The sequence below is a fragment of the Pogoniulus pusillus genome, chromosome 8 (genome assembly GCF_015220805.1).
Source record: "Pogoniulus pusillus isolate bPogPus1 chromosome 8, bPogPus1.pri, whole genome shotgun sequence".
NCBI classification, from domain to species: Eukaryota; Metazoa; Chordata; class Aves; order Piciformes; family Lybiidae; genus Pogoniulus; species Pogoniulus pusillus.
Window position 1 is genome coordinate 8,618,319 of NC_087271.1, and position 14,584 is coordinate 8,632,902.

General features: G+C 41.3%; 1 protein-coding gene across 4 annotated transcripts in view; it reads left to right on the forward strand.

Annotated features, from left to right (window-relative positions):
- DENND1B (DENN domain containing 1B) overlaps positions 1-14,584 on the forward strand; it is a 186,023-nt gene that overhangs the window by 70,005 nt on the left and 101,434 nt on the right. For 3 of the 4 annotated variants that reach the window (XM_064147138.1, XM_064147137.1, XM_064147140.1), the window contains exon 5: positions 7,280-7,399. In XM_064147138.1, coding sequence (XP_064003208.1) covers positions 7,280-7,399 — 120 coding nt within the window. Of the gene's footprint in view, positions 1-4,377; positions 4,429-7,279; positions 7,400-14,584 lie in introns of those variants that run through there. The other variant, XM_064147139.1, reaches the window with a different exon arrangement.

Consider the following 14,584-nt stretch of genomic DNA (forward strand, 5'->3'; position numbering starts at 1 on the left):
CAGTGAATAAATTATTTTAGGCTTAATAAATAGCACAATTGTATAACATTATAACAGTTTGCTTGCCTATATAGGCAAACATGTTCCCTTTTTCTCTGTTACAAAATTCTTCTCTCTGTGTCTTTCCATACAGAATAACAAGGATTTAACATTTGAAAACAAAGAGATTTTGATTACCTTTTAATGCTTGCTAAACTCTTATTAATACATTGGAAAAAGCAGTTTGTCTTCTCTCTTGTTCCTTGAATCTTTTATGCAAGTTCAGCATGGTTTTCTTGTTTTTCCTTTCCAGATGTCTTCTGTATTTTCACTCTTAAATGAAAACTCAGGTGTAACTTTGCAGCCTGTGAAGGTTTGGGGGTTACCCCACCCCCCCACACTTTGTATTTGCCCCAGCTAACTCAGACGGACTCTGGGAATATAGATGAAGCAATTTATTTACAGCTAGCAGAATTTACAAGCAGCTATTTACAATATATACAGTTATATACAATTATATACAGAAATATACAATGGATAAACAATACAAAAGCACAACTCCCCTCCCAGAAACCTGAGTCCCCAGGAGGGGCTCTCAAACCACCCCAACACCTCCCCCCGGCCCTCTTAACCTTACCCCAGTTCTCAGGAAGAAGAGAGGTGCAGTCAAGAGGTTAGGGAGCAAGGTTAGTGGGAGCAGGGTTAATGAGATGTGTCCAGGTCTAAGGCAAAAGCAAGAGAGAGAAACAAAATGGAGAAAAAAAGTCTTTCTTCTTCCCAGAGTTCTCAGCGAGACTGTGAGAGAAGTTGACATCAATTGTTTTCATTTCACTGCCCGTTATCTAGTTCTTTTACCAAAACATTCTAGCTTGCTTCAAACTAGCACACAGCCCACACTTTGATCACTACACCCATGTTATTTAGCTGGATGGTGACTAATGAGCAAGCAGTTCTTGCTCTTAAAATCATAGAATCAACCAAGTTGGAAGAGACCTCCAAGATCATCCAGTCCAACCTAGCACCCAACCCTAGCCAATCAACTATACTATGACACTAAATACCTCATCCAGTCTTTGCTTGAACACCTCCAGGGACAGAGACTCCACCACCCCCCTGGGCAGCCCATTCCAATGCCAAATCACTCTCTCTGTGAAGAACATCCTCGTCCTTTTGGACCTATTTCAAATTCAGTCCTAACTTGTCCAACATCACTGCTTGACCCCTTAATTTTAACCGTGCTTTGCATCTCCATCAATTATCTCTTCCATAAATACTCCCTCTCTGTCCTTCCATTCCTCTTTTCCATTTATCCTGATGAACACATAGCACACATGTTTTTTTGTCTGAGACACTTTGGAAACTGCCTGTAGGATGGGCATGGGGACAATGATATGCACCTCATTAATTTCCCCTGTGGTGCTTGCCTGATCACAGAGAAGTGTTATATTTTGGAGTGTAAGAAGTGGTGCTGCTTCTGCTGCTGCTGCTGGAGAAGATTTCTCATTAGCAGTGGAATATTGCTCAAGTGTGGGAATTGCTGTGCATATGATTTAACCTATAATCTGTTGGGGTCAATGAGTGATGATGGCAGGAATGGCATCACTTTTACTCTCCCATTCCTGCTCCTTCTGGTAAAAATCTGTGTGCAGAAACACAGCTATGATCAAGACAAGCACAAAACAATGGCTGTAGAAATAATTGGATTTTCATATCTAGTGAAAGGCAGTTACATCTTACAGAAAGAGGTTTGCCTCTGAAGAAAGCAGTTGAGAAGGAAAAATAAATACTTGAGAATGTATTTCAAGCAATACAGGAAAAAGTATATAACCTATAGCATTTCCTTTAAACTTAAGTCATTCCAGCTGGTTTGTGAGATGGATTGTGAACTTCACTCTTTATCTCATTGTAAGAGAGAAGTCTGTGTAAGGATAGAGTGCAGCATGTATTGTGGAAGGGTGTAACTCTGGATTTCAAACATGGATTATTTGGTTTCTGCGTGAGTGCAGAAGTGGGCCTGTCTGAGAGGAAAACAGGGCACATTGAAGAGGTGGCCATATATTGTGCTAGAACTTCATCCATGTATGATGGCCAGGGCCCTTGGACAGAGCAAACTTGAATTGTGACTTGAATGCATTCAGTGAGACCCTTTAATAGCTGATTGTGCTTTCTTTTAATGCTTCTGTTGTTTGGAAAACATGATCCCAGTTATAAGCTACCTATGCTTTTTATTTGTGGGAATTTTCCTACTTGATGATAGCTTTGCACATTTTCATGCCTCCTGCAGTTTTATTTCTTCCTTTTCTTCCTGATCTGTAAGAGCTTGGGCTTCCTGGAAAGCAGAGCTTGTCAGATTACTAAGTTGGAGCAGAGGAGCCTTCCACACACAAGGAGTCAGCTGTGGACTTGTGGATCACGGAGCTGGCTTGAAAGTGTAGAATATACTCAGTGAAGCTTAGATTTGGGGGTAGCAATGAGTTGAAGGAGACAGCCCAACCCGGAGTTAGTGCCTCCCATCTTTCCATCAGCAGGAACCACTATGTTAACATCTGTTTTGCAAAATCCTGCTTGAAATGGTTCTTTTCCATCTATTCTATGATCTGAGGAGAATTAAAGTGAATGACTGGTGGAGGTTCATTTTGCTACATGAGATTGAGAGATGAAATACATTTGAAATGTTCAGGTTCAGATAGCAGCTGCCAAAGCTTTAATCAGAGCTGTATACTTTAATTACAGTGGCCAAGTATGTATATGTGACACTTTAATGATAGCAGTAACTTTCTTTGCATAAAGTCTTTCACTTTTGAAAAGTCACTGAAATTATGGACTCCCTGAAATTCAAAACCCTTTACAAGTTTCTAGAATTTGAAGAAAAAATATTTTTAGGCATCTTCTGTGTCCTAAAGAAGATTGATTTGGAAGAAGAGCAGTTCTTACTTGAGAATAAAGGGTACATTTAATAATTAGATGTGCTGATTTTCATTCCAAGAAGAGATTAATTCCTGCCTTAATCAGCTCTTTCAAGGCAGCCTTAAAATGAGGGTTGAATAATAGCTGTAGTGTAAAAAAGAGTCTTTAAAATGACCTTTTATGTACTCCATGAGTACTAAAGAGTCTTTCTGCATTTTGTAGGTATGTACTTACAACACTTAAAAAAACTACTTTTATTCCTATAATGACCTGTAATAACCTTGAAAGAGCCCATTGTAGTCTGCAAGGTTAATAAGTATTTACACACATTCTTTACTATTAGTGATTTATTGTTGTTAAACTAAGATTAAAAGTAAGTTTGTGGAGCAAAAGTCAGAAGTAAGTCAAAAGCAAGGCAGAGGAATGAGTGAGGAGTTGGGAAGGATTTGTGAGGGCTCTCTCTGTACAAGTCAGTAGCTCATGTTCTCTTCATATTGTTAACTAGACAAGCAGATTGCAGAAAGTTTTTGAAGCTGGGCTAATCGATCCTGTGCTTCAGTCAGGAGCAAGTCAAAATAGCATCCTATGTAGGGAATTCTGCTACCTATTAATTATGTTTTACTTGCATGGAGTTTCATGGTAAGGGAGACCTGAGGCACATCATTGCTGTGCTTCAGTAGCAGTGCCAAGAGCTGCTACCTGCCTCTGAAGGTGAGATGTGGCTTTCAAAGAACCTGAATGTGCCATAGTGAAACAAAGAGGCACGAGCTCAAAGTCATGTAGCCAGTGTTTGTCCATATGATGGTACATACAATATATACATACGGACACTCTGTTTTTGCAGTGTTTCATCTGTATGCTCTGTACATTGTGGCTATCAATTGATACACAGAAATCCCCAGTCACCATATGCTGGCTCCTATAATGCTTACATATAGTCAGTTTTCACTCTGCTGAAGAGGAGTGGGAAAACCAGGCATCCTTACTGCCCCTAGAACCGAAGTGGAGTTCTCAAGTTAGAAGTCCGAGATTAATTCACTATTTTAAACTCTCATCAAAAAGTGTGTGGTCCAGATGCACGGTCACTGGCTTCTGTGAGCTGTTCCTTTGGAGAACGTGGGACCAAATGCTAACTCTTGGGTTCTTTTGTGGAGATGTAGTTTTAGCCTTGGAGTTTTTCTCACTTCTAAGAAAGCTGAAACGTGCTGCTTGCATCTCATGCTAAACTCTGTGGGAAGCAGTGTTCCAGCTGGGCTACTTCTACACGAACTGTCGGAACATGGAGTTATGTCTCTTAAAAAAGCAAGGGGAAGATGCTGAGTTGGAACTGGTGAGATGGCATTGGAATTGCCTCCTGCTGTACTGTCGTAATTTGGCTAGGCTATTTTTAATAGAGAATATCAGAATTTAATGTATAAAATGGTCTTGCATACTAACACTTTTATGTATGCTTTACTTGCAAAACAAGTTATTTCCCAGTGCCATCCTCAAGTTTTGGAAAGGAAGGAGGTGAATCACTGACAGCAAGAGATCCTTAATGAAGTGAGTTTTTTGGGCTAGACAATTATTTTCAAGCAGTAATAGAATAAGGTTTTTTACATACATGTACACAGTACATCAAAAGCAATGCCTGCATTGCATCTATCAACAATTTCTTTGTGTGAATTATGAATGATCTTTGTGAGTTAAGGTGGTAAATAGAGGCCCCAGCATAACAATGCCAGGTGTTCTAGAGTGACTGCAGAAAGCTCCAAGACCTATGTTGGGTTGCAGCAGAGCAGAGAGGGACTGGGAGCAGGAAGCAGCTGAGGTTTTGCATGGAGCACTACCGGTGCTGCTTGCTGCTAGCTGCTGCTGAATTATCACAGTATCATCAGGGCTGGAAGAGACCTCACAGATCGTCAAATCCAACCCTCTACCACAGAGCTCAAGGCTAGACCATGGCACCAAGTGCCACGTCCAACCTTGCCTTGAACAGCCCCAGGGACAGCGACTCCACCACCTCCTCGGGCAGCCCATTCCAGTCCCTGGCTGTGGTGTGTGCTTGGGTGCTTGTGGCCGTTTGAGCTAGATTTCCAGCTCAGACATAGAGGAGAAGTGAACATTCTAGGGACAGGCCATATCAAGGCAACAATGGATAAGTTAGTATAATTTCATTGGATCATCAAGATCCAATGGCTGCTGCTACTTTGGCTGCTTTGGTGCCGCTTGACCCCTTCCCCATCTTTGTTAAGGTTATTGTATTTCTCTAGTAGTTTATTTCTCCTTATACTGTAACATTTAAACTATAAGAAATACAATTTTCATCTTTCCCTGACTTTAAAAAAAAAGAAATCCATGTTGTGGTGAGTTTATTCTACCAGGGGAGGGATCCACCCTAACCCGGGACAGTGCTAGAGCCATGCTGCAGGGTGTGGTGGTGATCTTCTCTCAGGAATAAAGAGAAAAATCCAAAGATGTGAGACACAAAATTGCATCATTGGCAGGGAAGTAACAAGTCACTGTTATTGGTGGCTTTCTGTTTTATCAGGCCTAATTTCAAGGCCTGACTGTGTGGAACTAACTATGCCTAACTACGTGGAACTTGAAAAATAAAGATCAAATGAAAGCCATGAGTACTGACTGTGTTTAAAGAACACTCTAGGTTGTTCTAGTCTGTTGAAAACAAGTGAGGAAAATTCTTGTTTTAATTAACAAAAAAACCCCATTCGTTATCATGGTTTTCCAGTGATTATATTGGACTAAATGCATCTTGTAATGTTGCATGTGCTCTGTACAGGCTTTTGTTCCAGCCTCCTCACACATTGGAAATTGTCTCTGTCCCATGCTTTCAGTGATGCTGTCTGAAGCTGACAAATTGCAGAGCTAAGAAAGAGGCTGGAGAGTATAAAGGAGACAAAGAGCATGTCATTTAGTCTTAAAAAGAAATTGGAAGAGATTCATACTGCCAAGCAGACAGTGGTGGTTCATGAATGGGGATTGAGACTGGGACCTGGAGATGTGTATGAGGAGTCAGAGGTTACACTGAGAAGGGGAGGGAAGGTAGAAACTGAGAACCAGACACATAAACCTGTGCTGCTGGGGGAATGCTGCCTGAGAAGAGTTTGGGGGTAAGAGGAGCTGGAACATCAGGCAGGGAAATCTTGTGTAAACTTAACTCTGTATCAGGAACAGTGAGGCCAGTAGGGGAAGGGAGGTTATTCTTCCCTTGTACTCAACACTGGTCAGGCCACACCTCGAGTACTGTGTCCAGTTCTGGGCTCCTCAATTCAAGAGAGATGTTGAGGTACTGGAACATGTCCAGAGAAGGGTGATGAAGCTGGTGAGGGGCCTGGAACACAGCCCTGTGAGGAGAGGCTGAGGGAGCTGGGGGTGTTTAGCCTGGAGAAGAGGAGGCTCAGGGGGGACCTCATTGCTGTCTGAAGGGAGGTTGTAGCCAGGTGGGGTTGGTCTCTTCTCCCAGGCAAGCAGCAACAGAACAAGGTGACACAGTCTGAAGTTGTGCCAGATGAGGTCTAGGCTGGATGTTAGGAGGAAGTTGTTGCCAGAGAGAGTGATTAGCGTTGGAATGGGCTGCCCAGGGAGGTGGTGGAGTCGCTGTCCCTGGAGGTGTTCAAGCAAAGAGTGGATGAGGCACTTGGTGCCATGGTCTGGTTGGCTGGCTAGGGCTGGGTGCTAGGTTGGACTGAATGATCTTGGAGATCTCTTCCCACCTGGTTGATTCTATGATTCTAAAGTGGATACATACTTTGGTACAGTTGTGAAGATATTATTTTAGCTCTTGTGCTCTTAGTTTTTGATTATTTTTTGGCTTTTACATTTCTAGATCCAAAGGAGTTTGCACTGAAAACGAATTTAGCTGCAGGTTCTTTGTTGGGCAGCATGTAGTGTGTGGAGGATGTGTGTGGGTCCAAGGGGAGGTTATGGATTTAACCAGTGAAGCTATTCTGAAGTGTGTGTGTGTGCAGCTGTTTTTCTAACGTCTGCCTTAAGCCACACCTGTGTTACAACATTTAATAAATGATCTGTAGAATTTCAAACCTTCATTTTAGTTCCCATTTTCCACTGTTGAGGTGTGCTCAAACCAATGGGCTGTAGCAGGCTTGTACTGGCTGTGCTTAGGCTGCACTGAGGAAAGACCTTGATGAAATGCCCTGTCTCTTCAGACCTGGGGCTGGATGCTGTGGAGCATGGCAGCCAAGAGTGTGGGGCCAGGGTTGCAGCTGGGGGCACAGACCTGGGCTCTTCTATGCTGAGGGGAAGGAGTGAGGTGCAAGAGACAGCCTGGATGTTGGGCTAGGAGCTGGAGGAGAAAAATGCTTGAGACTAATTGATTTAAATGCTCACATTTTCTGTAATGTAGTGGTCTTACACTCTCTGTCTGATTTTTCAGGGTATCCCAAAACCAAGTAGGACAGCATTTTACCTTCGTGCTCACCGACATTGAAAGTAAACAAAGGTTTGGATTTTGCCGTTTGACGTCAGGAGGCAAGGTCTGCCTCTGTATCCTAAGGTGAGTTGCTGCAAAGGAAAATTGAGCCAAGGAGTGAATAGAGAAAAAATACGAGTTATAAAGTACCTTTTGCAAAGTCTCTGCTGATATTTTACTTCTCTATCAGGGTATTGTTTCTCTGTGGTAGTGTTACCATTGATTTGATGTGAAAAATGATTGCAAGCCCTGTGTGATGGCATTCTTATGTGAGGCTAAGTAATCCTATTTGATTTCACATGAAATTGACTCCAGTGAAATACTTCTTTTCTTCTTTGCTTTTTCTTTCTTCTCCTAACAGATAATTGTTTGGGTACTTAAAAAATATATTGTTTGACTATCCTAAATCCCTTTTAATTAAATTAAATGGCAGAGTGCTTTAAATAAAAGGCAAATATGTAACTTAAGAGCCTAGCAGCCTGTAATGCCTGTAGAGACACGTGCTGCAAAAGCTAAACCCATTGGCAGCAGAGGGGTGAGTTGGAGAATTTTGGAGGGTAAGCTAGGAAGTTGTGATGGTTTGGGTGTTATCTGCCCCCACACACTTTGGAAATCACCCAGACTAGACTCAGCTGGCTCTGGAAATTGAATGAAGCTTATTATTTACAGCTTAGCTCAGTATACAAGCAGGTATATACAGTATATACAGTTATAGATAGAAATAGACAAGGTAAAAGGTGATACAGAAACACAACAGCCCTCCCTGAAACCTAAGTCTCCAGGAGGGGCTCCCAACTGCCCTTAGGCCTTGCCCCTACCCCTTCTCAACCTTACCCCAGTCCCAAGGAAGAATGGAGGTTCGGCCAGGGGTTTAGGAAGCAAAGTGGATTAATCAGAGAGATGGCAGAGAGGCTAGAGAGAAATGCAGCTCAGCCTGTTCCCCCAGAAGAAGTACCTCATCTGTGTTTGGATTCTTGTTTTTATATATCTCAGCAAGCCTATGAGTGAGGTAGACATCACTCTGATTTTCTTTTCACAGCCTGTGATCTAATCCTTCTCACCAGAATGTTCTAGCTAACTTCAAATTAGCACAGAAGTTTATGGAGAAAAGCAGACTATCAGATACTTGGACAACATAGAAACCAGGCAGTCATGAAAGCTGCCATTTGCATAGATCATATGAGTTAGGGAGAGAAACCCAACACAGATCTGTGAAAGGGTAACAGTAAAAGAACATGTGGAGGGAAAAAAAAAGACCAGACAACATAGAGCAGTGCTTAAAATCACTGTAAGCATCATGTCAAGGCTTTTGTCAGCTTTTAAAGAGATTCCAAACTAATGTTGAGAGCCACTGCAGTGGACATTTTTGGTCATGTGATTGAAAAAAAATAAGTCTTTGCTTTAAATATTGAAAAACAAATATAAAATTGCTGCTATCTGATGATGTGATGGTTTGGGTGTACCCCGCCCCCCCACACTTTAGAAGTTACCCAGACTAGACTCAGCCGGCCCTGGGAATATGAATGAAGCTATTTATTTACAGCTAGCACAATATACAAGCAGATATTTACAGTATATACAGTTATAGACAGAAATAGACAAGGTAAAAGGTAATACAGAAACACAACTCCCCTCCCAGAAGCCTGAGTCCCCAGGAGGGGCTCTCAACCACCCCTCACCTTCCCTCTGCCCCTCTCAACCTTACCCCAGTCCCAAGGAAGAATGGAGGTTCAGCCAAGAGTTTAAGAAGCAAAGGTGAGTGGAGGGTGTGTTAGAGAGATGTAGCTCAGCCAGAAGCCCAAGGCAGAGTGTTATCTAATGTTTTCATTTCTTCTTCAGCAAGACTCTGAGGGAAGTAGACATCACCACTGTTTTCCTTTCACAGCCTATAATCTAGTTCTTCTCACCAAAACATTCTACCCTGCTTCAAACTAGCACAGATGAAAATAACAAAAGGAAAATATTTTATTTGGAAAGTTAATTTCTCTTCTGTGATCGTGACAATATTTCTTTAATAGTACTTCCAAAAGGTCTCATTCATAGGATTTAGGAGTGTGTAATACTTACCTCTCTGGTACCTTTTTGTTGGTATGTCTTGTTAAGGCCCAGAGTAGAAATGTGTGTCTTTTGTCTGAATTAACCTTTTCTTGTCCCATCAAGCTAGAAACAAGATTTGTAACTTGTGCTCCTCATATTGGCTGACTGCCTTCTAAAGCTATAACAACAAATGTTTAATCAGTTCTGCACATGTAGTGCTGCAAAGCAAAGGACACAAATTCTCAGCTGGTGTAAACCGGAGTATTTATTCTCACGTTTCCCTACAGACATTTATCAGCTAAAGGTTAGCCAATGGTCTGTTACTTGGTAGAAATAACTAGGAAAATGAAAAGTGACAAGCTATAATTTTACAGCAGACCATAATCAAAGCATTGACTTTATTGCATTTACTGTGACTATTTCAAAGCTGAATGCGTAACAGCACTGGCTTTGTGGCGCTGTACTTCTAGCTTGGTTATCTGATTTTCTCTAATTTGTGTGTTGTTTGTGCTTAGCTCAGACAGAAAGAGTGCATCAATGCTTCCATCCAAAGTGTTCTGGTTTCTGCTCTGAGTCCAAGATTCGTTAGCAGTGACCAAGTGAAGGAAGGTTTCTTTTGGCACTTACCCACCTCTCCCTTGTGCATGTTTGTTGATGTTAAATTAACCAAAATCAAAGAAATCTTAACAAATGCATGCCCTCCTTTTATACAAAGCATGTATGTGTGTTCACACTTGTCCCTTCCATATATCAAAATACTATAAATTTATCATCACTCTGTGTATATACACACAATGACTCTGTATGAGCAATTCAAGCTACTTGTCTATCACAGGTATGTACACAACAGACTTAGACTTTTCTGTAAACACACAAGTGTGGGCATACATAAATGCCCTGTTTATGTACTGTGCACAGAAATGGATTGCCTTGCAGAGGAATGTATTACCACTGCTGACTGGGGTTGTAACAAAGATGACTAGAGGTAGTCAAATACAGAAAAATGAAATTAATTAAATGCTTGTTACTAAAATCTAAGTAAGAATCTCTGATAAAAGGAGCAGTAACAGGCCAGCCAAAATGATAAGGAACTACTACAGAAATCTGGGGAGGCTGTAGAGTGGGGAACAGAGAACAACCTTTCTCTTGAGAGTGTCTTTTGTGAATGGTATTTATCATAGAATCAACCAGTTTGGAAGAGGCCTTCAAGATCGTCCAGGCCAACCTAGCACCCAGCCCTAGCCAGTCAACTAGACCATGGCACTAAGTGCCTCATCCAGGCTTTGCTTGAACACCTCCAGGGACGGTGACTCCACCACCTCCCTGGGCAGCCCATTCCAATGCCAATCACTCTCTCTGGCAAGAACTTCCTCCTAACATCCAGCCTATACCTCCCCTAGCACAACTTGAGACTGTGTCCCCTTGTTCTGTTGCTGTTTGCCTGGCAGAAGAGACCAACCCCCATCTGACTACAGCCTCCTTTCAGGTAGTTGTAGACAGCAATAAGGTCCCCCCTGAGCCTCCTCTTCTCCAGGCTAAACAACCCCAGCTATCAGGCCATGTGCTAACCTATGCTAGGCTAGGGCTGCTAAAAAGAGAATTTAAACTGCTGAATGTGGTGCATAACTGGAAACTGGAGAAAAGGCTGCCTGTGCTCAGGATTTTGCATCAACAACCTAGAGCTGCCTGTAAGATTAAAGTCTTATGGTGTATCAGTGTAGTGGTTTGGGTGTTACCTGCCCCCCACATTTTGGAAATCACCCAGACTAGACTCAGCCAGCTCTGGAAATATGAATGAAGCTTATTATTTACAGCTTAGCTCAATATACAAGCAGGTATTTACAGTTTATACAGTTATAGACAGAAGTACACAAGGTAAAGGATAATATAGAAACACAGCAGCCTTCCTGGAAACCTGAGTCCCCAGGAGGGGCTCCCAACTGCCCTTCCATCTTCTCCCACTCCCCTGCCTTACCCCAGATGTTGCTTTGTACCTCAAGGAAGAATGGATGGTCAGCTGGGGGGTGGAGGGGTTAGGAAGCAAGTGGATTAATTGGAGAGATGGAGGGTGAGGCTAGAGAGAAAAATGCAGGCCAGAGCTCAGGGAGAGAGAGACTCCCTTATCTATGTTTGGATTCTTGCTCTTATACCTCTCAGCAAGCCTACGAGTGAAGTAGACATCATCATTGTTTCTCTTTCACAGCCTGTAATCTAGTTCTTCTCATCAAAACATTCTAGCTAGCTTCAAACTAGCACAATCAGACTTCTTCCTATAATTCATTCTTCATCTGAAAGACTAATTAAAGAAAGTAATCTCTAAATTTGCAGCCACATGGTTCTGCTTTAAACTGGATGGTTTGAAAAAGCATATAGAAACATTGTGCATATAGAAGTTCTCTTGTGCATATAGAAACATTCTCTAAGTTCTGTGGCTCTTTTACATTTTATATATATGTGTGTATGAACTCAGTAAGCAAAATTTTCTCCCAAATTAGAATATGAATGTTTACACAATGAACTAAAACCTACCTGAGGCACTTCTGCCTGAAGAACCCAGTTGTGATCCAGGTATTGTCTAAAATGATCATACAGACCTTGACTGCACTTGCCAATTTCAAAATGTGACTAAGTACAAAATCATAGTAAAGATGAGAAATTAAGTCTTGGCTTATTCCCCAGAAGTTTTTTGTGATTCCTTTGCAAGTTTTGGTTTGGGTTGGTTCTTTTTAAACTGTGTGGCTGCTTTGTGAAGCTCTTGATGTGAATCCTGCTGTGTCACCTCTGCCCTCTCCACAAACTCTTGTGCTAATGCAGCCCCGTAAGAATGAAGGGCACCACAACAGCAATACTGTAATACACCTTAGTGTGTTCACATACTGAATCTTTCCTTTTGGTTTTATTGTTCTATGTTTTAATTGAATTAGTATAACAAGGCTATAATTTTGCTAGTTGAGATTTGAAGTGGCACAGTAGAAGCTTTAGTGTTTGCTTCTGAATGATAGGAGACAAATCTCCTGGGTGTTTTTCTAAACTTCACTGCTGCTCGCACTAGGAGCAATACTTTCTGGGGGTACCTGAAATTGTTTCACTGAAATGAGTTTCCTTAAAAACCTTGAAACTGCTGCTGGACTCTGAAGCTGACCTTACGAAGCCAGGGGAATGCAAAATGCATCATTAAAATTCTCAGTCTTAGATTTCGTTAATTTTATGACTGTAAAATTGTCACCTCCATTTCCAAATGAAATAGCCTAATAAGGGAGACAGGTTTATGTGGCAAGCCTTTGTAGTTCTTCAGCTCAGACCACGCTTGAAGCTTTCTTGCTCTTCCTTCAGGCAAATCCCTTGGAAGCAGAATGTTTCAATTTTACACATTTTGTGTCAAATTTCCAGACAGAAAAGTAGCCCCTAGACATGAGACATTTAGCTACGGAAAGGCAGTTTCCTTAGTTTTATTTGATTACTAGAAGTTAGATTCCTGCTGATAGTTCAGGACTGTTAGTGGTTACCTGACTACTTGACAGAAAACATTTCCTCTCCTTTATTTAACCTTTGACTCGGGGATGTAAAAGTTTTATCAGAGCTATAGTAGAAGCACCAGTGAGGTGGAAGTCTGCTTATGGCAACAAGAGTTATGTGTGACTTTGAATAAAAGTCTGAGCTCCTGCCTTGTGGCTCGTTTGGATTAAAAGAAATTGCTAAGTACGTTTCTAATTAACCATGAAATATCTTGGGCTCTTGCATTCGTGACAGGCAGTGGCTGTACTTTTAAATAGAGACAACTGTATGCTCAGCCAAGGAAGGCTTTTTTCTGTTCAACAATATTGCAAATGTTTTTATGTTTCGCTTTATTGTGGGAAAAATGTTTCCTGGCAACTTCAGCTAAGCTGTTGGATGGAGGTTGTTGTGCTTTTGTCTTGTGGTTGTTGTGCATTTGTCTTGTGTGTGTGTGTTTGTCAGGCAGTTATTGATTGGAATGAGGAATGCAAACCCAATATGTACAATTAAAGAAAAATTAGCAAGGAGCCAATAATGCTTTTCATAGTTGAAGAATTTAAATTATTGTTATTTGAAGCTTCTAAATGCATTCCAACTGAAAATGAAAGCTCTGTTTCATCTACCGTGAAGGATCTCTTTTGATACCTTTTTGATGTTTTTGTTATACAGCAAGTTAATTATGAAATGCACTGCTTGTAAATAACTTTACAAGTACAAATATGGTGGTAAGGTCTTTGTTGTAATGGACTTTTATCTTTTGAATTTGTCTGTTGTTAATGTAGATATTAGTTTGACAGTTTGGAGTTAGGATTAGTGTATTGCAGGTCTCCTCTACTCAGTTCAGCCATTTCAAAACTATTTTTTGCAGCCAGTGCATTTCTCTACTGACTTGAAAAAAGTTGTTGTCCAACCCAGCAGATGTTGCTGGGCATTTGCATGCTGGGTGACTTTTCTGTAATGTGATGGTTTGGGTATTACCTGCCCCCCCACACTTTGGAAATCACCCAGACTAGACTCAGCTGGCTCTGGAAATCGAATCAAGCTTATTATTTACAGCTTAGCACAATATACAAGCAGATATTTACAGTATATACAGTTATAGACAGAAATGTACAAGGTAAAAGGTAATACAGAAACACAACTCCCCTCCCAGAAACCTGAGTCCCTAGAAGGGGCTCCCAACAGCCCCTTCACTTCCCCCTACCCTTCTCAACCTTACCCCAGTCCCAAGGAAGAATGGAGGTTTGGCCAAGGGGTTAGGAAGAAAAGTGGATTAGTCAAAGAGGCTAGGGAGAGATGCAGCTCAGCCAATTCCCCAGCAAAAGTAGAAGCGAGAAGTACTTTGTGTTTTGATTCTGATTCTTATACATCTCAGCAAGCCAATGAGCGAGGTAGACATCTGCCTTGTTTTCCTTTCACAGCCTATAATCTAGTTCTTCTCACCAAAACATTCTAGCTAGGCTCAAAGTAGCAGATGTAAATAGACTACTTCTCCCATGCTAATCAAAGATTAAATAATTTTACAGGATTTATCAATAGGAGAAGCTAAGCAGATTCTTATACCTGGGTTTTAGCCATTGCACACAGAAGGGACACATACAATGCTGTGCCCAACATAATACACTGGATAAAGATGCAAAGCCTGTGTCATGAAAATGTTAATCTAGGAATAAATCTATTTATAGGAGTAGTCCAAAAAAGTTAACAGTATTATTAACACATGTGCTTGCATAATCA